Here is a 19,610-nt window from a genome sequence, read left to right as displayed (position 1 = left end):
GTTTTGGAAGGAGGTTTTTTTTTTTGCTATGTATATATTTATAAGTGACTAGGAATTTGACTTTATGGTTTCAGACTTGCAGAATTCACAGGGGACTTTTGGCTCATAATCAAACACATCTTTATTTTATGTTCGCTGTACTGAAGGAACAGAATTTTTGAATGCAGCATTTGCGGTAGTACTTTAGATTATCCTTGGGATTTTTAGTGAGGAATGTAAGGAAGTGAGTTTCTAAGAAAAAAGACCTATAGCTTATATCCATGCTCTTTCTGTACTGGGTGCTGAAAGCAGAGGACAACTCTGTTGTGTTCATTAAAATTTGGCTGATGGTATGTGAAGGCTTTCCTGGTTTAGTGCTGTACTGGTGTTATCCATAAAGAAGCTGGGAGGGCTGTGTAGAATTGAGTTCAGGGTGCTGTCCATTCAGAGAAAGTGCAGTTCACAAGCTGAGTGGAGCCAACAAAATGTGTTGCCACAGTGAACAAACAGAACTTCTGGACAGTTGTGTCAGTTGTTGGGTTTGTGGTTGCAGCACTGTGGTTTCTTATTTCTGAGAATGCTGGTCTTTGGAGTGTCAGGTCCAACAGGTTGGTGAAACAGGCGCGTAGCAATTTGTGTTGGTAATGGAGCAGCAGTTGTATGTGGGTAAGGTTAAGTAGACTAATTTCCTCTAAAGCCTGCTATTAAAGAAACAAAGTGTGCCCAAGGCCACTCACACGCATTCATTTTCCATCCCCTCAATAAAATAAATTAATTTGGGGAAAATGGCTTTTAGGAGGAAAAATACAATAAAATCATGCAGTGGATAGTAGTTCCTACATTTTCTGTTTCTGAGTAATATTTCTATATACTGCTGCTGTATGGAGATAATTATCCCCTTGAGATAGTGATAATAAGTGGTAAGGGAACCACTACGTTGGGTTTAACCTCTCAAAATGGAAGTAACAACAAGTAGATGGTCTCCTGGACCTTTGCAGAAGTGTGAGTTGACTTTGGTTTGTTTAATTCCCATAAGTTTTGATTTTTCACCCATACAATAACGGATACAAATATTGTTGTATCTATTAGTGTATTTTTTTGCTGTATTTATTCTGTACTGTAATTCTGGGCAAGTTCTTCAACTGTTCTGTATACAGAATGACTTATCAGACTAAGACTTTTTCTTTTGTCTTTTTCCACGCAGATCACCCCTGGCAGCAAGGCAGCACAGTCACAGATGAACCCAGGGGACCTTGTCGTGGCCATTGATGGAGTCAACACTGACAGCATGACCCACCTGGAGGCCCAGAACAAGATCAAATCAGCCAGCCACAACCTGAGCCTCACTCTGCAGAAGTATGTTGGAATAATTTAAACTTGTTGTGTTCCTAAGGACTACCTAGGAAGCTTATGGCTGAAGGTTGCAAGTGTTTTATCCCTGTCTATTAAATTTAATTGAAGTGCTCATGGCACAGATATGAGATGAAAAGCCAAAATCTGCTCTGATTCTTGTAGAAGTCAGCATGGATTCATACAGAAATCAAATGGTTGGGCTGAGTGTATCTCTGTGGATTTAGCCTATTGAATCCAGGTGTAATCCCATATCCATTCAAGCTTCTGTTAAATGAATCCAACAGTGATGTTTCTTTTGGTTATTCTCATGTGGGCAACATAGTTTAGTTTGGCTAATTTATGAACAACTGTTCTAATGACAACAAACACAACAAGTGTTACAAGTGCATGGGAGGGACCTCATGAGAATTTGTGCTAATGGTCAGGCACCTGTGAGTTTGAAAGTCTGTTCAGTATCTGACCCAATAAGGAAGATGTAGCCCAAGTGCAGGGAAGGGAGGCAGTAGAATGTGGAGAGGGCAGGTTTTACCACAGAGATGTGATAAAAGTTGTCTTGCCAGTAAGAAAGCAGTTAATATGTTTTTTAACTTCTGCTGGTTAATGTTACTTTCAAGGAAATTTGTTCTCAAGTTAGATAACCTTGCACAGAGGGTTTCTGTAATAAATGCATTAACATTTAAAGCTCCATAATTATAGAAAGCAAAGTAGCTGCTAATTTTATTGCATTGTGAAGAAGATAATTTTTGTACAGGGCAGGCAAAGACAAGTACAGAAAGCACACTGTAATGTGGAAGTACAATTTCTGAGAAAAGAATCTCATATATGAATGTGCAGTAGATATAATCAATATCAGGAACATACTAATAGCTAAAGACTAAGGAGTTTAGATGTAGTTTCAAAGACAGGACAGGGTACTATAAAGCAAAATATGTGGTTGATTTTCCCCCATGGCTTTAAGTTTGTCTTTGAGTGTTCCAGATAGAGTAGAAAATCACTAACTTGATGCATGTGGTTGAATTCTCATCCTATCATCCACTCCAACTTCTTTTTTCTTCACTTGGAGTTAGAGTGTTATTATAAATATATTTATGATTTTTTTTTTGCAAAGATTTAAATTGTTCTGAATTTTTTTTTTTATTTAAAAGCTAGGAAAAATCCTTTCTGATTGTCAGAATGTCTGTCTGATTTTCTGTTGAACCTTTGTGTTTTTACATTGAGAGAAAACATTTCTTATTTTCCTTTGGGTTGTTCCACATTTGGTATTAATTCTCCTGAATATTGAACCCAAAAAGTTGTGCAGTGTCTGCCTCTATGGCCTGGCCATAGAGGTTTAAATGGTTTAAAACTACAAACCAACAGCTCTTCTTATTCACAGAAAGATGGCCAAATTCATGACTAACAAATCCAGATTATCCTAATACATATCACAGAGACAAGTTACTTAAAACAGTAATTTTGATCAAGTGTTGCTAGGGATATTTTATTTGAGTAATCATTGTGCTTTTTTTCATTTGCTGACCTCTAAATTACAACACCAGCAATTCTAGTGGCCACATCATTAAAAAAAAAAAAAAAAAGAAAACTAGTAGAAGTACCTTTATTAATTGTTTTCATCTCTATTTATTTTTTCTTCTGTTTTTTTTAAGGCTGTCCCTGTCTCTTGGTTTCAAAACAATAATATATAATTCAGATATTTGAGTTATATGGATAAAGAACAACCAAAGAAAGCAGTAATGGAGTGTTCCAGAGACTGAGATATGTTTGCATAGATAATAGATGTAGATATTTTGAAAAAAAGGAAAATGGCATAAAGTAAAATGAAATACTAGTAAATATAAATAGATGATAAAACAGCTTTTCTTATCAAATGAAAATTTTCTCAGATGATGTTTTTGCTCTGAACTTATACAATTAATGGACTCTTCTTTTCAGCTATTTTATGATGTGAGCTATTAGTTTGCCTTTGTGACCCGTTCAGCCTCATTAGGAAAACCCAATGAAAAAAACTGGAAAGTATTTTTTTTTAATAATTTTTTTTCTTAGATGACATGAGGATATTCAAAAAATTGTGCTCAGAGGTATTAAGCTGCCTTTACTTTGCACAATTCAGAATTTATAGAAGCTAAATTCTAGCAGCAAGTGATACTGACCAACTGAGGTACACATAGAACCCTATTAAGGATCCAATGTCTTGAACAAAAAGCATCTCCACTATATTCAGGAAGTTATATTAATCTTGCCTTAAGAAATATTTTTCTCCCTGGACACAAATGGGTTCATTTACCTAAGGACAAAAAGATTATCAGTTTAGTCACCTCCCCAAAAGGTACAATGCAGTATCATTTTTTTCAGCAAAGAATTTTTGCAAATATCGGGTTGGTGAAAAGAATAGCATGAAAAGAAGGTAGCAATGATAAGGGATAGTAACTTTCAACCAAATAAGAACAAGACAGAAGAGAGGCAAAATCTCCTGGGACGTGGTTACCAGGAAAATGACTGTGCTAAGAGATCACTTTGACTTTTTTTAGACATGGCTTGCAGCAATGAAACTGGAGCAGTGTTCTACTACTATGGAAAAACAGCCCTAGTTGCCATAAAGAGCACAGAGCTGGAAGTGCTCACTTATCCTGTTTGTATAAAAGTTTGGAAACGCTGGAAATCCTTTCCAATGGAAAAAGCACGTATGTGCATTACGAGATTGACTGTTGTGATAGGAAAACTTAAGCTCTAAATTGGGGTGATACTGGACATGTATGTGAAGTAGTCACAGGGCTCTACAGAATGTTTCAAGGTCATGGAATGCCTTAGCAGGCAATCTTTGGCTTGGTTTTGCTGTAGTGGCACTGGAGGTAGAACTGATCTCACTTATTTTATCTGTAAGGCCATGGAAGAAGCAGTGGGATGTGAAGTCTTGACAAAAATGCTCCAAGATAGAAAGCTTTTTTTTTTCCTAATGGTTCTTGGCTCTCTAGAGCAATGGCCTTTTCCTTTATCGGTCGTGGCCATGAAGGTTTCATGAGCATTGTTTATAACCTGACAGTTAAGACAGTGTTTGCTGCTTCTCACTTTTATTGCAGCACTTCGTTCCCTGCGGGCTTTTTTCAGGGTGGGGAACTGCTTCTTGTTTGAATTTGGCTGTCAAAAAAGCTGCACATGGTGTCAGCACTTGTGCAGGACATCCAACTGCAAGGCATCAATCATAGAAAAAAAGGAAGTGGTAAGAGCCCCCATTCATATTCGCCTGCCTAAACAATGGGATTCTGTGATTTCCTTTATGAACTTAGTTTTAATTCAAGTAACACCTGCACTGTTCAAGGCACACTAACCTAGACCTTCCATGAATGTTCAGTGCTGGCCTGAGTGGAGTTCTCAATGATTCAGCCATGGTTTCAGGAATTTGTGCATGTCAAGTGTTTTCTGAAAACTCCCTTCCCTAAACTCCCTCTTTAATTTGTTCTTATCACCTCAATCATGCTATGTTTTCACATAAACCCACAAAATTAGACTGGAAGTCTCACCATTTATGCCAGAGGTTTGATCAGGCAGCCAGAACTTGTTAGTGGCTTGAGCTGTATTGTCTGGCTGCTGATTTCTCTGCATCCTGCAGTGTGCCTCCCTTTGCCGCTTCTGAGAATCAAAAAGATGCAGACAGGCAAGTGCTGGGAAGCTGAAGCATTTGGACCATGCCTGGAGAAAGGAACCTGTGATCCAGTGCTGTGTCAATGTCTGGGACCCTCCAGACTAGCACTGCTTCGTTAAGTTTAGAAGACAAAATACATCTAGGAAGTGAATTCTTTTTTGCCAAGAAAAGAGCAGGAGTGAGAGGAGAAGAAAAGAAGTGTCTTTGGCACTGTGCGTTATTACTCAGCAGAACTCCCATGAGGCACTCAGGGAAACCAGGCTGATATTCCAAAGTGTTACATACCTCTATAGATACAGCTTATTCCTTAGAAACCTGCATTGCTCTGGGTGTACTGGGGGGATTGGTGCTGCTTGTGCTGGACTATGCTGTGGAAAGCTATGATCATATCCATAATGGCCTGGGTTGGGGTGGAAAAAAGACATTACTTTGCTTTTAGTCTGTTTGTGACCTCCTGGAGTTCAGTTCTCAGTCATTTTTCAGTATCAGTTTCTAATCAGTTACTTGAGCTACACAGCTGCCCTCAGGCATTTTAATTCTAGGCCAGTCAAAGTTCATCTTTAATTGTCTGTCTGTCCCACAGATATTAGGCCATAAACATTGGATTGTGCAGTATTCAGTTCACAGTGAAAAACAAAATGCATGCAAAGTCTATTTTTTTAATACAAATGGGTTTCTTTCTTAAATGCACAGTAAATACAAGAGAGCAGTTTTATTTGTCAACATGTTTCACTGGAGCATCCACAACATAACTCAAGTAATCTGATCAGCCTCCTTGGAAAGGATTCACCAAATGTACGGGCTTAGTTTTGGAAAGTGCTGTAACATGAGTGTGCCTCATTCTGCTGGCACAAACATTCCTGTGTCACTCTAAGGCTCCGCTTTGGCGTCACTCTGTGCTGCTGGAGAGGAGCAGGGGAGGTGGAGACTTCTGTGCAGGGTGCACATTGACAAAACTTCCCCCTCCTAGGGCATGCCAGTGATGCTACCCTTTGCTTTCAGACAGTCACAATTGGCTGTCTTTTGCTGGAAAATCGTGAGCTAAATAATTCTTTTCTCTACTGAAAGAGAAAGTGTCAGAGGCGAGGCTATGAGAGACTTATGGTAAATATTTAATAGCTTTCCTTTTTTGTGCAGCACCAAAAGATGGCTGATCCTGCAGTATTTATTTCAGGTCTACTATAAATAAAGCATGTGGTGACAGCAAACTGCAAGGGGAGCTCAGTGGTTTTTGTAAACTGCTTTCTTTTGTCTGATGCTGGGTGTAGTAACCAATTCTGTGCATGTTTTAGGTCTGCTGATGGGCACATTTAAATCAGAACCAGAATAAGGCTGTATTTATGCTCAGAAGAATTAAAAGATGGTATTTGTTCCAGCTCAGGGTAAATTGGAACTATATATACAATATAGATGAAAGAATGGTCTGAACTAGTTGGACTATTCAAAATATTAAGCAGATCAGTAGAAAAAAGAACACTAATGGTGGATATGACCTGCCATACTAGTTAGCTTATTTTGCTTACACCTGTGACTGTAGAACTTCTAAGTCATCTGCCACCAATAGCTAAGGTTTTTTCCTTCCTTCTGGTGATTCTGTATGCTTCAAGCATTAAAAAAGAGACATCCCACTTCTGGGTTAAGGAAGACATGCTGTATTACTGAGGAAGTTGGTCCTCCCTCACTCTGTGTGAAATAGAGTGACTCCCATTGTGTGCCCAGTTGTCTATATGCAGATATGAGAGGACAGTAGGATTTGTTTACAGATGTCAGGCTGTCATTTGGACAGGACTGTGAGCTACTCTCTCTGAGTAGTAACATTTAGTGCTGCTATTTCCGTGGAAAATGAAATAAAGTATCAATGTCAGTCACTGGAATAAATACAAATATATTCCTTACATGAGCAGTCTAATTTAGTGGATTGCTATTTACACTCACTGCATAAAGTGTCCTTGTTAGTTTTAGAAAAGAGCCTGGAAACTGTGGATATATGCCAAGGCTTTAAAGGGCAGTGAAGATTTCATTGCAGCAAGATTCTGCTTAGGGATTAGAACTGTTCTCAGAGTGCACATCACTTTTTTTCCCCCCCAATACCAGCTTAGAGGTGAGTTTAAAATTCATTGTTTTATGTGAGAAATATTTTCTGGTTCCCTAAAGATAATCTCCATGTGAATTCTTTCACGTATTATATTTCACTCACCATGGAAAGGTCAAGATGGGTGCCATGGGCCCGTCTCACCAAAGTCAGTGGGCTGACACAGCTTAGTAAACAAACATGGCAGTTGTATTCTTTCAGACAAACAGTTCCTGCCTGCTCTCTGCAAGGAGTAAGTAGACACGATAGCCAAAATGTTACAATAGCCAGCAAGGTCACAGTCTGTTCAGGCTGGGACCTTTTCCTGTTAGTGCTGATTAGCTTGAGCACAGTCATGGAAAAAATGTAAATTACACACTTAGAGGTAATTGGAATGGATGAAAAAGTATTTTTTAGAAGCAGAATGAGAAATTTTTTAATCAGGTAAAACACAGGCTTTACTAGATAAGTCTTGTAAATGTTATTTGTGTCTATGAGTTTTTTTGTTTTCTTTGGATCCTTTTCACCATGGTGCTTCTTGCCTATCAACCCCTTTAAAAGCTGTCTGCCCTAATTTTTTGTTTCTCCAACAAACTCTTAATTATTGGCAACCCATTGTTTCTTGCAGTGATAACCAGGGTCTGTTTAGCCTGGCTGTTGGGCAGCTCTTGGTGTCTGTGCTGTCCCTGGCTGGTGGCTGCTGGAACATGTTGATGCTAAGCACTGGAAACATTTTTTCTGCTGATCTTAAATGAACAAATCTTTTTATTATTTATATGTTTACATTCAGTATATTTTTAGCATCTCTCAATAATTATAAATTATCAGTGTAATAATTAAATTGTTAATAATAAATAAATATGCCAAATTTGAGGTTCCAAGTGAGCTGCTGTATCTGAAGTTTTTATGCTATTAAGACTTGAGCCCTCTGATAAATCTGACTGCGTTTCAGCCTCTTGTTTTTTATTCTGAACTGAGATTGTTTATATCTAGGCAATGCAAATTCTGCAATTAACCAATGTGAGAGTAGTGGCTTCCTATTTATGATCCTTACCAATTTAGGTATTTCTGAATATTTCAATAATATTGGGGGGTTGTCTGCCCTGGGCTGCACATAAATTTAACATAAATTAATGTATGTCTTCAACAGTGTTAATGGCAATATACATCTACATACAAATTCAACCCATGACAGCATAAACAAGTTTTGTAATGAATTTAAATTTCCTTGGTCGGAATCCACATTTTTTATGGCTTACACAAGTTTTCAATAGTGATATGTAGAGGAAATTTTTGGAAATTGTTTAAAAACAGTGCAAAGACAGGAAGAAGGAGACAGAGAAATAACCTGCCTGAGTAAAGGTGTCTGCACTTCTTGGAGGTTAAAGGTGTCCACACTCCTTGGAGCTTACTGTGTGTATTGGATGAGTGCCAGGCATGTGCTCAGCATTCCTGCTTGGTACACTGTGGGTAGCTGTCACCCCCAGGGCAGAGCTGCAGGGATACAGGATAGCCTCCCTGTTTGCCATAGAAGCTGCTGGGATGGAGGAATTTTAGGGTCAGTACCAAGTCAATTAGGAGCAGATGGAGGCATTGGCAGCCAGTGGCTCCATTCAGGAGGGAACAAGCTGGAGGGCAGAATGTGGAGCAGTTCAGGAAAGGAGGGATTTTGCACAGCAGGGAAGGAGTTAGGAGGATACAACAGGAACTGTGCAGATGCCAGAGAAGTAGAGAGGGTCGAAGAGAGACCAGGAGAGCCTTGGAAAAATCTCATCTTTTCACACACTGGCTTCAGTTCGCTTTCTTTCCTCCCTTTTACAAAAATCTCCAAAGCCTCTTCCTTTTCACTTTCCCTTTCTATCCCTTAATGTTTGTAGTTGCCTCTGACTCAGATTCCTTCTAAGGGAAAATAGGTATTACATACTTCCAAACAGCTTTTTTATTGGATAGCTGCTCCCTTTTGGGCTGATGCCCTCTGTGCCTAACAAGCTTTTGTCCTTATGGCAGTGTTGGGTGTGAACATTAGGTCTGGAAAGTGTAATTGCCCAGCTTGCAATCTGAGTGCAGGGAAATAATGAATCAGTCATCCAACCAAATGCCAATATTTGCATTTGCCATTGATATATAGAGAGCAAAAGTGCTGGTAGAAGTATTTTTCAATTTTATTGCAGGCTGAGATGATACCCTGAAAGAGGGAAAGTAGGTCTGTTCCTAGACCCAGAGTGATCACAGTTGTATTTGAAGTACTGTCAAATGTTCAGGGCTTTGTCTTTGTGATTCTCATTGCAGTCACTGAGTGACAATGAGAAGTCACTAAGAGTGCTTACTGATGTCCAAGGCAGGGCATAGGGAATTACACCACAGTATCATGGGACTCAAGATTTTCTGTGCAAGACTTAGGAACAAGCAGCAGCTTTTTTTTGGCTGCCTAATTCACTGGTTAGCTGAAAATTTAACCGGCACGTTCATGTCTTAGCACTTATTAAATGGACACCTGAAATTGGTAACCTGAGTAATACTTTATCTTTTTCTGTCTCTCCCTGACACTCCCTCCCATCATCATTCCCAGCAAATTTTCAGGAATTTTCAGGAATATGTATGAATATATATATATATATATATATATATATATGTATATGTATATGTATATGTATATATATATATATAATTATATATATATAAATATATATATGTATATGTATATATATATATAAATATATATATATAAATATATATATATATATATATATATATCAGAAGCCCTATTTCAGTTAGGTGATAGCTGAAGTATGCAAAAGTTCTAACTCTAATTTAATCAGTTTTATTACCTTTCCATGCACTTGATGCCTTTTCATTTTCTAGAAGTTGAAATACTAGGATACAATTATGAAGATATTCAAGAAGTGGTAAATAAGTGCTCATGTGTCATAAAATGACAAATGAAAAAGCATACTATAAAAGAGAAATGTTGATTTTAGTTGTCCTGAGAATTAGTAAAGATAGACATTGACTGGTGAAGATATGAAATAGAAGAAAAGCCCCATGAAGATGAAAAAGAGCTATTATCTCTTAGATCCTGTCACCTCTTTTCAAGTACAATATTGTGCTCCCCTGAGGATGCAATTTAAACTGATAGTGCATCACAGAACTCCTTTGCAGCCTTTTCTTAGGCAGGCAGTTGACTTAGGCAGCAGTTGCACTCCTCAGTGCAGTTGACTTGTAATAAACCTTTGTTGTGAGTATAAAAATACCAGGATTGAAGTCAAGTGCTCTTCAATTAAAGACCCATTTAGGTGGGAGCAAGTAGAAATTCTGGCAGTCATCTGAGCAGTGCTATCAAAATTGAACTGCTTTGCAAAGCTACATCCATCTTGGTTTTGAACTTCACTAAAAAACAGAACCAGCACTGAGGGAGAAAAGACATGTATCTGTGGAAATGAGAAGAGTTTAGAAAAATACCAGAATTATGTGTTTGGTCATCTTGGAGCTATTTTAAGTTTTCATTTTTAAATGAGATTTTTGTTTCCATCTTTAATTTGGAAAATAAGGAAGAAAATGTCTAAAAGTTGAAATCAAATTAAATGCCTAAGAAAAAAAATCTTGATAAAAAATTTCAACATCAAATTTAAAATTATCACAATCATCTGTGAAATTTGGGCTTTCACCCTTCTCATAGCCTTACTAAGCAAGTACACCCTCAAGTGTTTGGAATAAAATAATTTTGCAACCAGTGGATTAAAATGTAAACCTGGACACATATGTTCACTACAGCACCATCATCACTTGAAAAGCAAACTTCTGTTGCTGCAGGATTTGATCCATCTAGCAAGAGAGGGAGGAAAAAAAGAATGTTCTGAACTTGCAGATGTTTATCCTGGAGGAGTAATGACTCTTATGTAAATAATCACTTTATTCTGCAAGTGCATACAATTTCATTCCACAAATTGATTTCACCTCTTCTGCCCTTTTCTCTGGTGCAAGCCTCTGCTAGATCTAGCAAGCCTCATTATTCTCTTTTTAAATATCAAAGCTATAAACATCCAAGCCAGAGCTGTGTAGGAACATCGTTTTCAAGTAACATCTTGAAATCTCCAAGTTGATGTCAAATACAAATCTTGGCTAACACTGTGGATGTATTTTATCACTAATGTGGAAAAAATGCACCTTTTTAGCATCATCTTCTGTGGGCAGGTAATGAGAGAGGAAAAACTAAACATACTATGAACATCAAAAGTGATGGAATAGTCTGGGAAATAAATTCTTTTGCTGCAATACAACTGTTTTCCAGTTAAGCATCAAACATGCTCTGTGGTTGTTTGCTCAACCTCTGTACATGGCAAACCACATTTACAGTGCTGAGCAAATCTGGCACTAAAATTCATCATCAGTGAGCAGAGCAGGGGGACACTTTATATGGTATGCCCAGGGCCACCAATGTCACCTCACAGAGATAACTGGGTGTACTCAGAAATTACAGGAATGGAAAGAGGAGCAGAATCATCCCCTAAATCTTTGTGTGTTCATAAACTGTCACTGGCAGTTTCCAACTACCCTGTGTTATGAGCTGCAGTTGATTTTTTTCTCTTTTTTGCTGTCTTTCATGATACATGTGCATGTCTCATAAATACAATTTATCATTTCTCTTTTAAAGGTAAAGTGGTTGGAGGAAGAGTATGGCATTCATTCCTGAGGGAAGATAACTTGCCTGAGGAAAGTTTGGTTTAGGCAGTTAGTGAGTAGCTCTTATTTTTAGAACCTGAAGGTATCTGTTTCTCAGATAATTATATCCTGGAAGTATATTGTGATATATTTCAGCTGTGAGTATGAATTACAGTTTTCTAGCCCATTGTTTCAGGAATACTTTGTCAGTGAATTTCACAGATTAATTACACATTGTTCAACAAAATGCTACTTTTCATTGTTTCCTCAGTCTGCATTCATTTTTGTAGTACCTGCTTGTAAGGTAGGGATCTGTTACATCAGCTTTGTTTTCAGCTCTCAAAGCAGCAAAATTTCCTTATGTTCTAAGTGGAAGTCTTCCAGTTCCTGTAAGGATTACTCCTTTCTCCTAGGTGGTCTTTTTTTGTATGTTCTCTACTGCTTATGGAAAAAATGTTGAGTGCAACAGCTAAAGTCAAACGCAGAGCTCAGTGCGAAGCTGGGTATTAATGCAGGGATTGCCACTGGGGATGAGCCCTGTTACTGTGGAGCTCAGCTTTCCTCTCTCATAGATGCCCCTGGTAAGTATTTCAGAGGAAAGTGAGCACAGCCCTCAGTAAGGAAATAATGAACCTAACACAGAAAGTCTTTTGAGCTGTGCTGTGAAAAATGAGAGTCTGTATGTTTACTTATTATACCCAGTCTAAAGCAGCTCTTGGGGCTTTTTCTTGTTAAGTGTAACTGTTTGATCCTTTCTGATACTCTGCTCTTCTCATAGTCTCAATGATGTCTTGTAACATTGAGTTTCACCTCAGGTTAATCAAGTTCTCCAGAAAAAGATGTTTTCCCTTATCAATTTTATATGTGTTGTCTTTTCAATTTCATTCAATGTCCACAAGAGTAGTTTTTATTTCCCTTTTTCTACCATTCATTATTTTCTAAGCCTCTGCAATGTCTTCCCTTCTTCATCTCCTGTCTAAAGCAAACAATTTCAAATGTCTTAGCTGATTCTACTTGATTTGTAAGCTTTTAAGTATTTTTATTTCATTTTTGTACCTGTCCTAATTTTGTAATGTACTTTTAAAAGATTAGAATTTGAGGCATAAGCCTGATCTGTAGATTGGAAATGGGATATTATTTGTATAACTCTGATTCTTTTGACTCTTTTTGTTTTTAGCTTCCTTTGCGCTGGGGATCCCATATGTACTGGAATATTTTCAGGGGAACTTCCACCACTAGGCAGATTGTCAAAACACCTCCCACAACTACATCTTCACTTACCTGGGACAGTAGAAGTGCTTCAGATGACACTGTGCTTTCTTTGTTATTCCAATGAAAGGGCACACTGTTTGTTTTCAAAGCATTTTTTGGGCTTTTTAAATATATATTTATATTTTTGTGAATATATTTGTGAAATACAGGTGAAAGACAGGCACCTGGAGTGGCTAATTCAGTAGTGTTCTGCTCGTTGTGAAACTCAATTGTCTGAATGAAGCCATGTTTCTTCCTGAAGAGAGGTTTAAGCAATTGCAGTTGTAGTTGTACAGTTTAAGCTATTAAATAATAGTCTTTTGAGGAGTTACCTTGAGATGCCTCAGCACCAAAGTTTAGCCTCTGCATTTTAAAACACCTTTAATTCTCTTTTTCCAGAGTGCTGCCCAAACTTGAATTTATCTAGTTGAATTTGTCTGACTTATGAAAATGCAGTTTGCCACAAGTATTGGAAAACAGATGATCTCCCAAGTCAGAGGTTGCTTCCATAACTGGTGAATTTTCATCATTCAGAGAAACTTTTTCAAACTTTTTCTCTCATTTAATACCTTTGTAAATGAGGATGTAGCACAGAAAAAGTCTAGGCTATGCTTAACTTTCAGTCCTGATGTAGCAGCTTTTTGGCTTGAAATAAGAGGTGAAAAATAGGAGTGCAGATTGCATATATCTTTTATTTTCTCTTTTTTTTTCTATTTTTTTTTAATCTCCAGATCTAAACGTCCAGTGCCAGTTTCAACCACAGCTCCCAGAATTGACTCTCCCAGGGCTGTAATTCCCCATCAGAAGGTAAGTGACACATTTCTCCTCAGCCAGAGTGAATGCTATTTCTATCTGCTGTGGTGAAGGTAAATATCTATTACAGGAAATAGCTTCTGCCTGCCCCAAATAATTAAAGGTTGAATGAATGCACAGGCAGCAAAACTGCTGCAAGGCAATGTATTAGTGATCTGTATTCTTCTAATTTCTGATTAGAAGGACCAAAGCATCCAGCTATCCTCTGATGTGATTTGGTCTAGCCCATTCTGAGCAACTGTTTTCATCTTAGCAACAAGAAGCCACTAAAGCTTCTCAAAAATCCAGATTTGCTTTCGTAGATTGTTGGGGAGAACCATTAGACTGTGCCTCAATCTATCCAAATCCTGGCTGCAACTGGAATGACACTGATTTGGAGACAGGACATGAGGGCATTTGAAAGCTTTCATCATATAGTGTTCTTATCATAGTATTCAGAAAAACTGAAAATAAAAAATAAAGAGGATAAGTCAATTTAATGAATAACAGCACATGGCAGGGGAAATTAATGGCTTGGTTTCCATTGTCAAAGCACATCATCTTTCATAAAATAAATGTTCATTTTAGAATAAACACTGACTGTACCTGCCAACTCATCTTCTGTATCTTTGGAGACACCGAGGAGCAGGGGTACCTGAAAGGTGGTGCATATATCCCTAGGCTCAGGCTCTGGGCAGGACATTTGTATTGCTGATGCATTTCATTAGATAAATGGACAGGAGCTAAAGTTTCCATTGCTGCAACTTATCCCTGCTGTCTATGCCAGTTTCATCCTTAGCATGCATATAAATAAAAAACACTGAAGATCAAAATACATGGGGAATTAGATGATTTTCTACTGGTTTTGACATTTCCAACATCCATAGATCAATTTTAAGTAATTTTTATAAACTCTGTGCTTTCCAAATTCAGAGCACAGATGGTAACATCATCCCTGAAGCTGCTGCAAATAGGTTCAGAACAGCAGAAGAGAATGCACCTGGGGGGAATAATTTGCTTCAATTTTGTTTTGTGAAATTTTAAATTAACCTGACTGGCTATTTATTAGTTGAGGCAGAAATTGTTTTTTTTTAGATTGGATCTTGTAAACTTTTTTGGCAAGGGAAGATGAAATTAAGAATTAATCTTACTCAGAGTTGTTTCTGTTTATATCATGATGTTATAAAAAGTTATTTTGGAGGAACTTATTGGAATAGTCACCGAACAGTACTGTGAAATTCCTAGAACAAAAGCCATGAATCATTCTTTTGGTTAAACTGGTGTTTGACTGCACCAGCAAAGTAACAGGGACAGGAAGGGAAAGGAGTTCTCATTTTCCCAGAAGGTGCACCCAGAATGCTGTCAGTGTTCAAGGCAGTGAGTAGATGTGTCTCATCAGAGTTATTCACCAACATGAGATGGACACCTGCCTTTTGGGGCTCTATAGACCTGCGCAGGTATGAAAATTTTATCTCCTTCCTCCATAGGCACATAAAGCTCTTGTATATTGGACTTTCATTACCCTTTTAGATGCATTTTAGGTGCATTTCTTCCTTGCCAATTGTCAACTTTAAAATTGCTGACACAAGTTTTCAAAGCAGTTCACCACAGAAAATACTTTTCTCCCTTAACTATCTACTGTATAGAAAAGTTAACTTTACACACAGCAGGGATTTTTTGAAGGTCCTAGAAGACCCCTTGGCATGAAAGCCATAAAGACACTTTACATTTCCTATTCTAGCCCCACAGAGAGAGATGAGGACCAAAAGACTCAGCCCATTTTCAGAAGCTTGCTGCCTTATGTTTGAGAATTCTGTGCAAGGTGCTCAGGAAAGGAGCTGCTGGAGGCAGCCTTTTCTGAGCCAGCTGCAGGCAGTACCAGTGGCTGGAAAAGAGAATTAGTGGAACCTTTCTAGAGAAAAGGGTGACATCCAGGGGAAGGTATGGGGGAAACAGGTTATCTTGCAGTATTCAGGAAGATCTTAGGCGTAGTGTCTTTCACCCAGGGGAAGAGGTAACATCAGACTGCTGGACCCTTTGCAGGGCAAGAGGAGTGACACTTGTGTCACTTGTGTACACTAATAGCAAGTTTTAAGTGAAGAAGAATTCTTCTCTGGGAGTTGTTTGGAAGGAAAAAGGCATTGAGCTCTCAGAGAAGTCTCAAAATCCAGAATAAAGATACTTTACTGATAGAGGCAATGTAATGCTGATTTGGCAGTAAGCTGTGTTACACTAAATACACTTTAAAACCAAGGTTTCTTTGCTTGTCCCTTTATTATTTCTAGTAACAAGTATCACTGTAGAAATGAAGAATTCTCTGACACACAGGCAGAAGTCACCTCCACACCTCTGCTTGAAAGTGTTTAGACTGATGGTTTACATGAAATGATTTGGATGGTATTTTTAAAAATCAGCAAAAGACTGCATAACAAGACAGTCATGACAGTGTCATCCTCATACATCATGAGAAGCTTTCCTCATCCTTCTCTGGTTAAGGTTAAGGTGTGGCAACATTAGCTAAACAATCTGCATGTGCAACTTCAGTGTCTAGTTAAAACCATAAATCCTCTTGTACATTATCGCTGATCTGATTGCAGCTTCCACTAATTTTCAAGCATGCACTTCTTTCACTGTTCACTTTTTTTTTTGTTTGTTTGTTTGTTTAATTTTTGTTTTAGGGAAACAAGCATACTTTTTTCACAAAGATCAGTCATTCTTTCACAAACCTGATCAATGTTATAGATGATACAGGTTCTGCAACCATCAGTATGTAGGGCTGTTATTATTGGAAATACGATTTGATTGCTTTCCAGTTTCACTATATCTGACATAAATCTCAAACTAGAAACAATTTTCATTTACTTTAGTCTAATATATTTGATTTAGTGAAGTCTTTTGCACAGGTGGGGCATAGCTGGAAGAAAGGGCGTAGTTAATGTTGAAAGCATTCAGATAACAGTAAAAGTAAGCTTGAGTCTAAGGATTTAAACTAAGCCATCAACCAGTCAATGAATTCATTGACTGCAGCTCTTCAGAGGGGACATAACACAAGTGAAGATTCAGATCAGTGCAGTTGAAAACATTCAAGCTGGTGTTTTAGGGCTAAGCATGGCTTTAACATTTGTTCATTTGCATGAAGGTATTGACAGCCTTGTTGATTCTAATGATATGGCTGTGTGTTGTGCTTTTTATAAAACACTACTGACAACACTTATTTTTGAGTCCCAGTGAGCATCTTGTCATACTTATGATTTGTTTCCTGCCAAATTTGGGAGACTATGTGTCTAAGAGAAAATAGATGGAGATGACTGACTTTTTAAGTAGAGTATAGGATGGAGAAGCTGACTTAGCCAAAAGCAGTTTGATCATGTTGTTGAAAGTCATTCAGTGCCATAGTGCCTCCATTCCCTTTATCCTCTAAAAAATTTAAAGCAACAATTGCTTCTTGAGCATGTTGGGTGGTCAAAATCACTGGTATACTGTTAAAATTGTTCTCCCCAAAGTGCAAGAGGTGAGTAATGACTGTAGGGTCACAGCAATAGATAAATAGAGAATGATTTGTCAAAGGAAGAGGACCTGCAAAACCTGGTATTGTATCTCCCAATCTAAATTTATTTCTCACTTCCCTGATACATAAAAAGGAACATTTGCCTTTCATAGAAATTGGATTTTTATAAACAAATAATATTTCAGAATGGAAATTGAGCAGATTCCTAGCTCCTTCTGTTTCAAAAGGTTTGAGACTCCTCTACATTTCTCACTTTGCCGCTCGTTCCCTGACATTACGCAGTTTTCCTCCCGCAGTAAGGGATGATGCACGATCCCGCATCTTCCTGAAGGGAAGCCCATTGCTCAGTGTCAGAGCCTCCTCTCCTGGTCGGCTCGAGGGTAGCATCAGGCTCCCGGAGCTGCAAATGTCAGCTTGCTTTTCCAGCCGCTGAAACAGAATGGGATGAGAGATGGGGAACAGGGGAGCGTTTGTTATTGTTGGCTGCATTTCATGTGGTGCAATGCTGAAAGCTCAGTGCTGCTGCTCAGTATTAGACATTTGCCCTTCAGTCTAAAATTCGGCAGTGAGCGGATTTTGACACTGAACTGGAGACAAAAAATAATTCTACAATATTCTCTCAGGAATAAACTGAATCAGAGATTTTTTGGTTAGTCACAAAAGCGAAGAGCTAAATATCCTGAAGATGGGGCAGTAATTATTTAGAAGTACAGCCTCACCCTTAGACACTTCTGGTTTCATCCATTATTTCCCCCACAACACAGGAAAAACAACTGCCCTAAAACTATCCAAAATATGGACTCAAGATGGAGATTGCTAACCTGGCACTGCTGGGCTCTAAAGAATTCTAATACTGATTTGCCAGTATGCTGGTATTCCAGCTAGATATAGTTGAAGGAGTAAAACCAGAACTCCATTTGTGCCAAAACGGAGCAAAATCATCGGCCATAATTTTTACGGCTGCCCTATAATTTCCCCTTTGCCTATTGTTACTGTCCAGTAACACCAAGGCTATGAAAATGCATTAGAGCTAAGGAAATATGTGGCATTTCTCTCATTAGCAGTGCAAACTGCTCTTACAATCAGCTCTCCTTAAATGTCCTTTTATTTTGGGGTGTAGGAAGAAACCCACAGTTAACTAAAAGCCACAGAGTTTTCAGGGTAACAAATTAATATAACTCCAGCATATCCTTTTTCTTCTCTATTAAATCTGTGTTTATTTTTTATTTAATAATTGTTTTGTCCCTCTGTGCTGGCATGTGAAAATAGTTTGCACAAGTGAATACTTAATTTTCGAACATATTTGTGCCTCTTCTTGAACACATTTTTAGAGAGAAGCCCGTTTTCCTGTTTATTTAATGATATCCAGAAGCTTTCAATAGACCACTGGAAGGGATTGTTGTTTGCTGTTTTCGGTGTCAGGGTATAATAACCAAAGTATGTATTGCAAATGTATTTATTTAAAAAGGCATGGTCTGAAAATGCTTTTAGGATTATCTGTTTCTACAGCCTCAGGCAGCTATTAATGCTGGCTAAAATCTCTTCCTGTTTATCACTAAGAAAAATTATCTTAGTTAATTTTATCTGCCTTACATTTTTGATTCAACATGTCTTAAATGTGTTCAATGTTATGATTACTTATATCCTTAGACCTTTAGGGTGTTTTCCCAATAAATTTTAATTAATCAAGGCATATTATCTTGATTTTTATTTTCAAACACGTGCTCCCTAAATTTGTACATGCAATATAGAAAAATCTGAAAGGGCAATGAAAATATTTTTCTTGTGAACCATAGTATCAAAATTACACTACATTAATGTAGTGATGATACATTACATTTCATTAATGATAACCAATACTAGCAAAAGCATAGAATCATAGGTCAAATTTTTCTCAGACCGGTATTTCATGCAAGGTGCTAAAGAAGATGGTTGCATTGCCAATGAATGAGGCAAAACATCGCTGCAGGCCACCACCTGCTCTTGAACTGGCTAGCACTGAGGTCAGATTGTGGGCTCCATTCCTGCTTCGGGATGCTGTCCCCTGCCTGTCCCTGTCCCCTGAGCTGGACTGCAGCAAGTAGCAGCACTGGGCCTCTTAACTGTGAGCATTTTTCTTTTTTTGATATCACCTCTTATTTTGGTTTCACTAAGGTGCATTTATAGGGAATCATTTATGAAACTCAAGTGTTGGACTGTGTTTTTCCAGGATGAGTTTTTGGTAGATTGTTTTGAATCTGAGCAGCAGCACAGACTTCTATGGGTATAGGTATTGTAGGGGAGATTCCTTTGGGTAAGGCAATACCTGCTGTTGTCCCTGTTAGGAATATTATCTGGGAAAGGATTGTAGGATCACA

General features: G+C 38.1%; 1 protein-coding gene across 12 annotated transcripts in view; it reads left to right on the top strand.

Moving 5' to 3' along the window:
- LDB3 (LIM domain binding 3) overlaps positions 1-19,610 on the top strand; it is a 108,513-nt gene that overhangs the window by 30,543 nt on the left and 58,360 nt on the right. For all 12 annotated transcript variants that reach the window (XM_063163984.1, XM_063163983.1, XM_063163977.1 and 9 more), the window contains exons 3-4: positions 1,184-1,335; positions 13,685-13,760. In XM_063163984.1, coding sequence (XP_063020054.1) covers positions 1,184-1,335; positions 13,685-13,760 — 228 coding nt within the window. The remainder of the gene's footprint in view (positions 1-1,183; positions 1,336-13,684; positions 13,761-19,610) is intronic.

The sequence above is a fragment of the Melospiza melodia genome, chromosome 9 (assembly GCF_035770615.1).
Source record: "Melospiza melodia melodia isolate bMelMel2 chromosome 9, bMelMel2.pri, whole genome shotgun sequence".
Lineage (NCBI taxonomy): Eukaryota > Metazoa > Chordata > Aves > Passeriformes > Passerellidae > Melospiza > Melospiza melodia.
The sequence above is the reverse complement of the archived record's forward strand: the minus strand, read 5'-3'. Positions and strand labels throughout refer to the sequence as shown.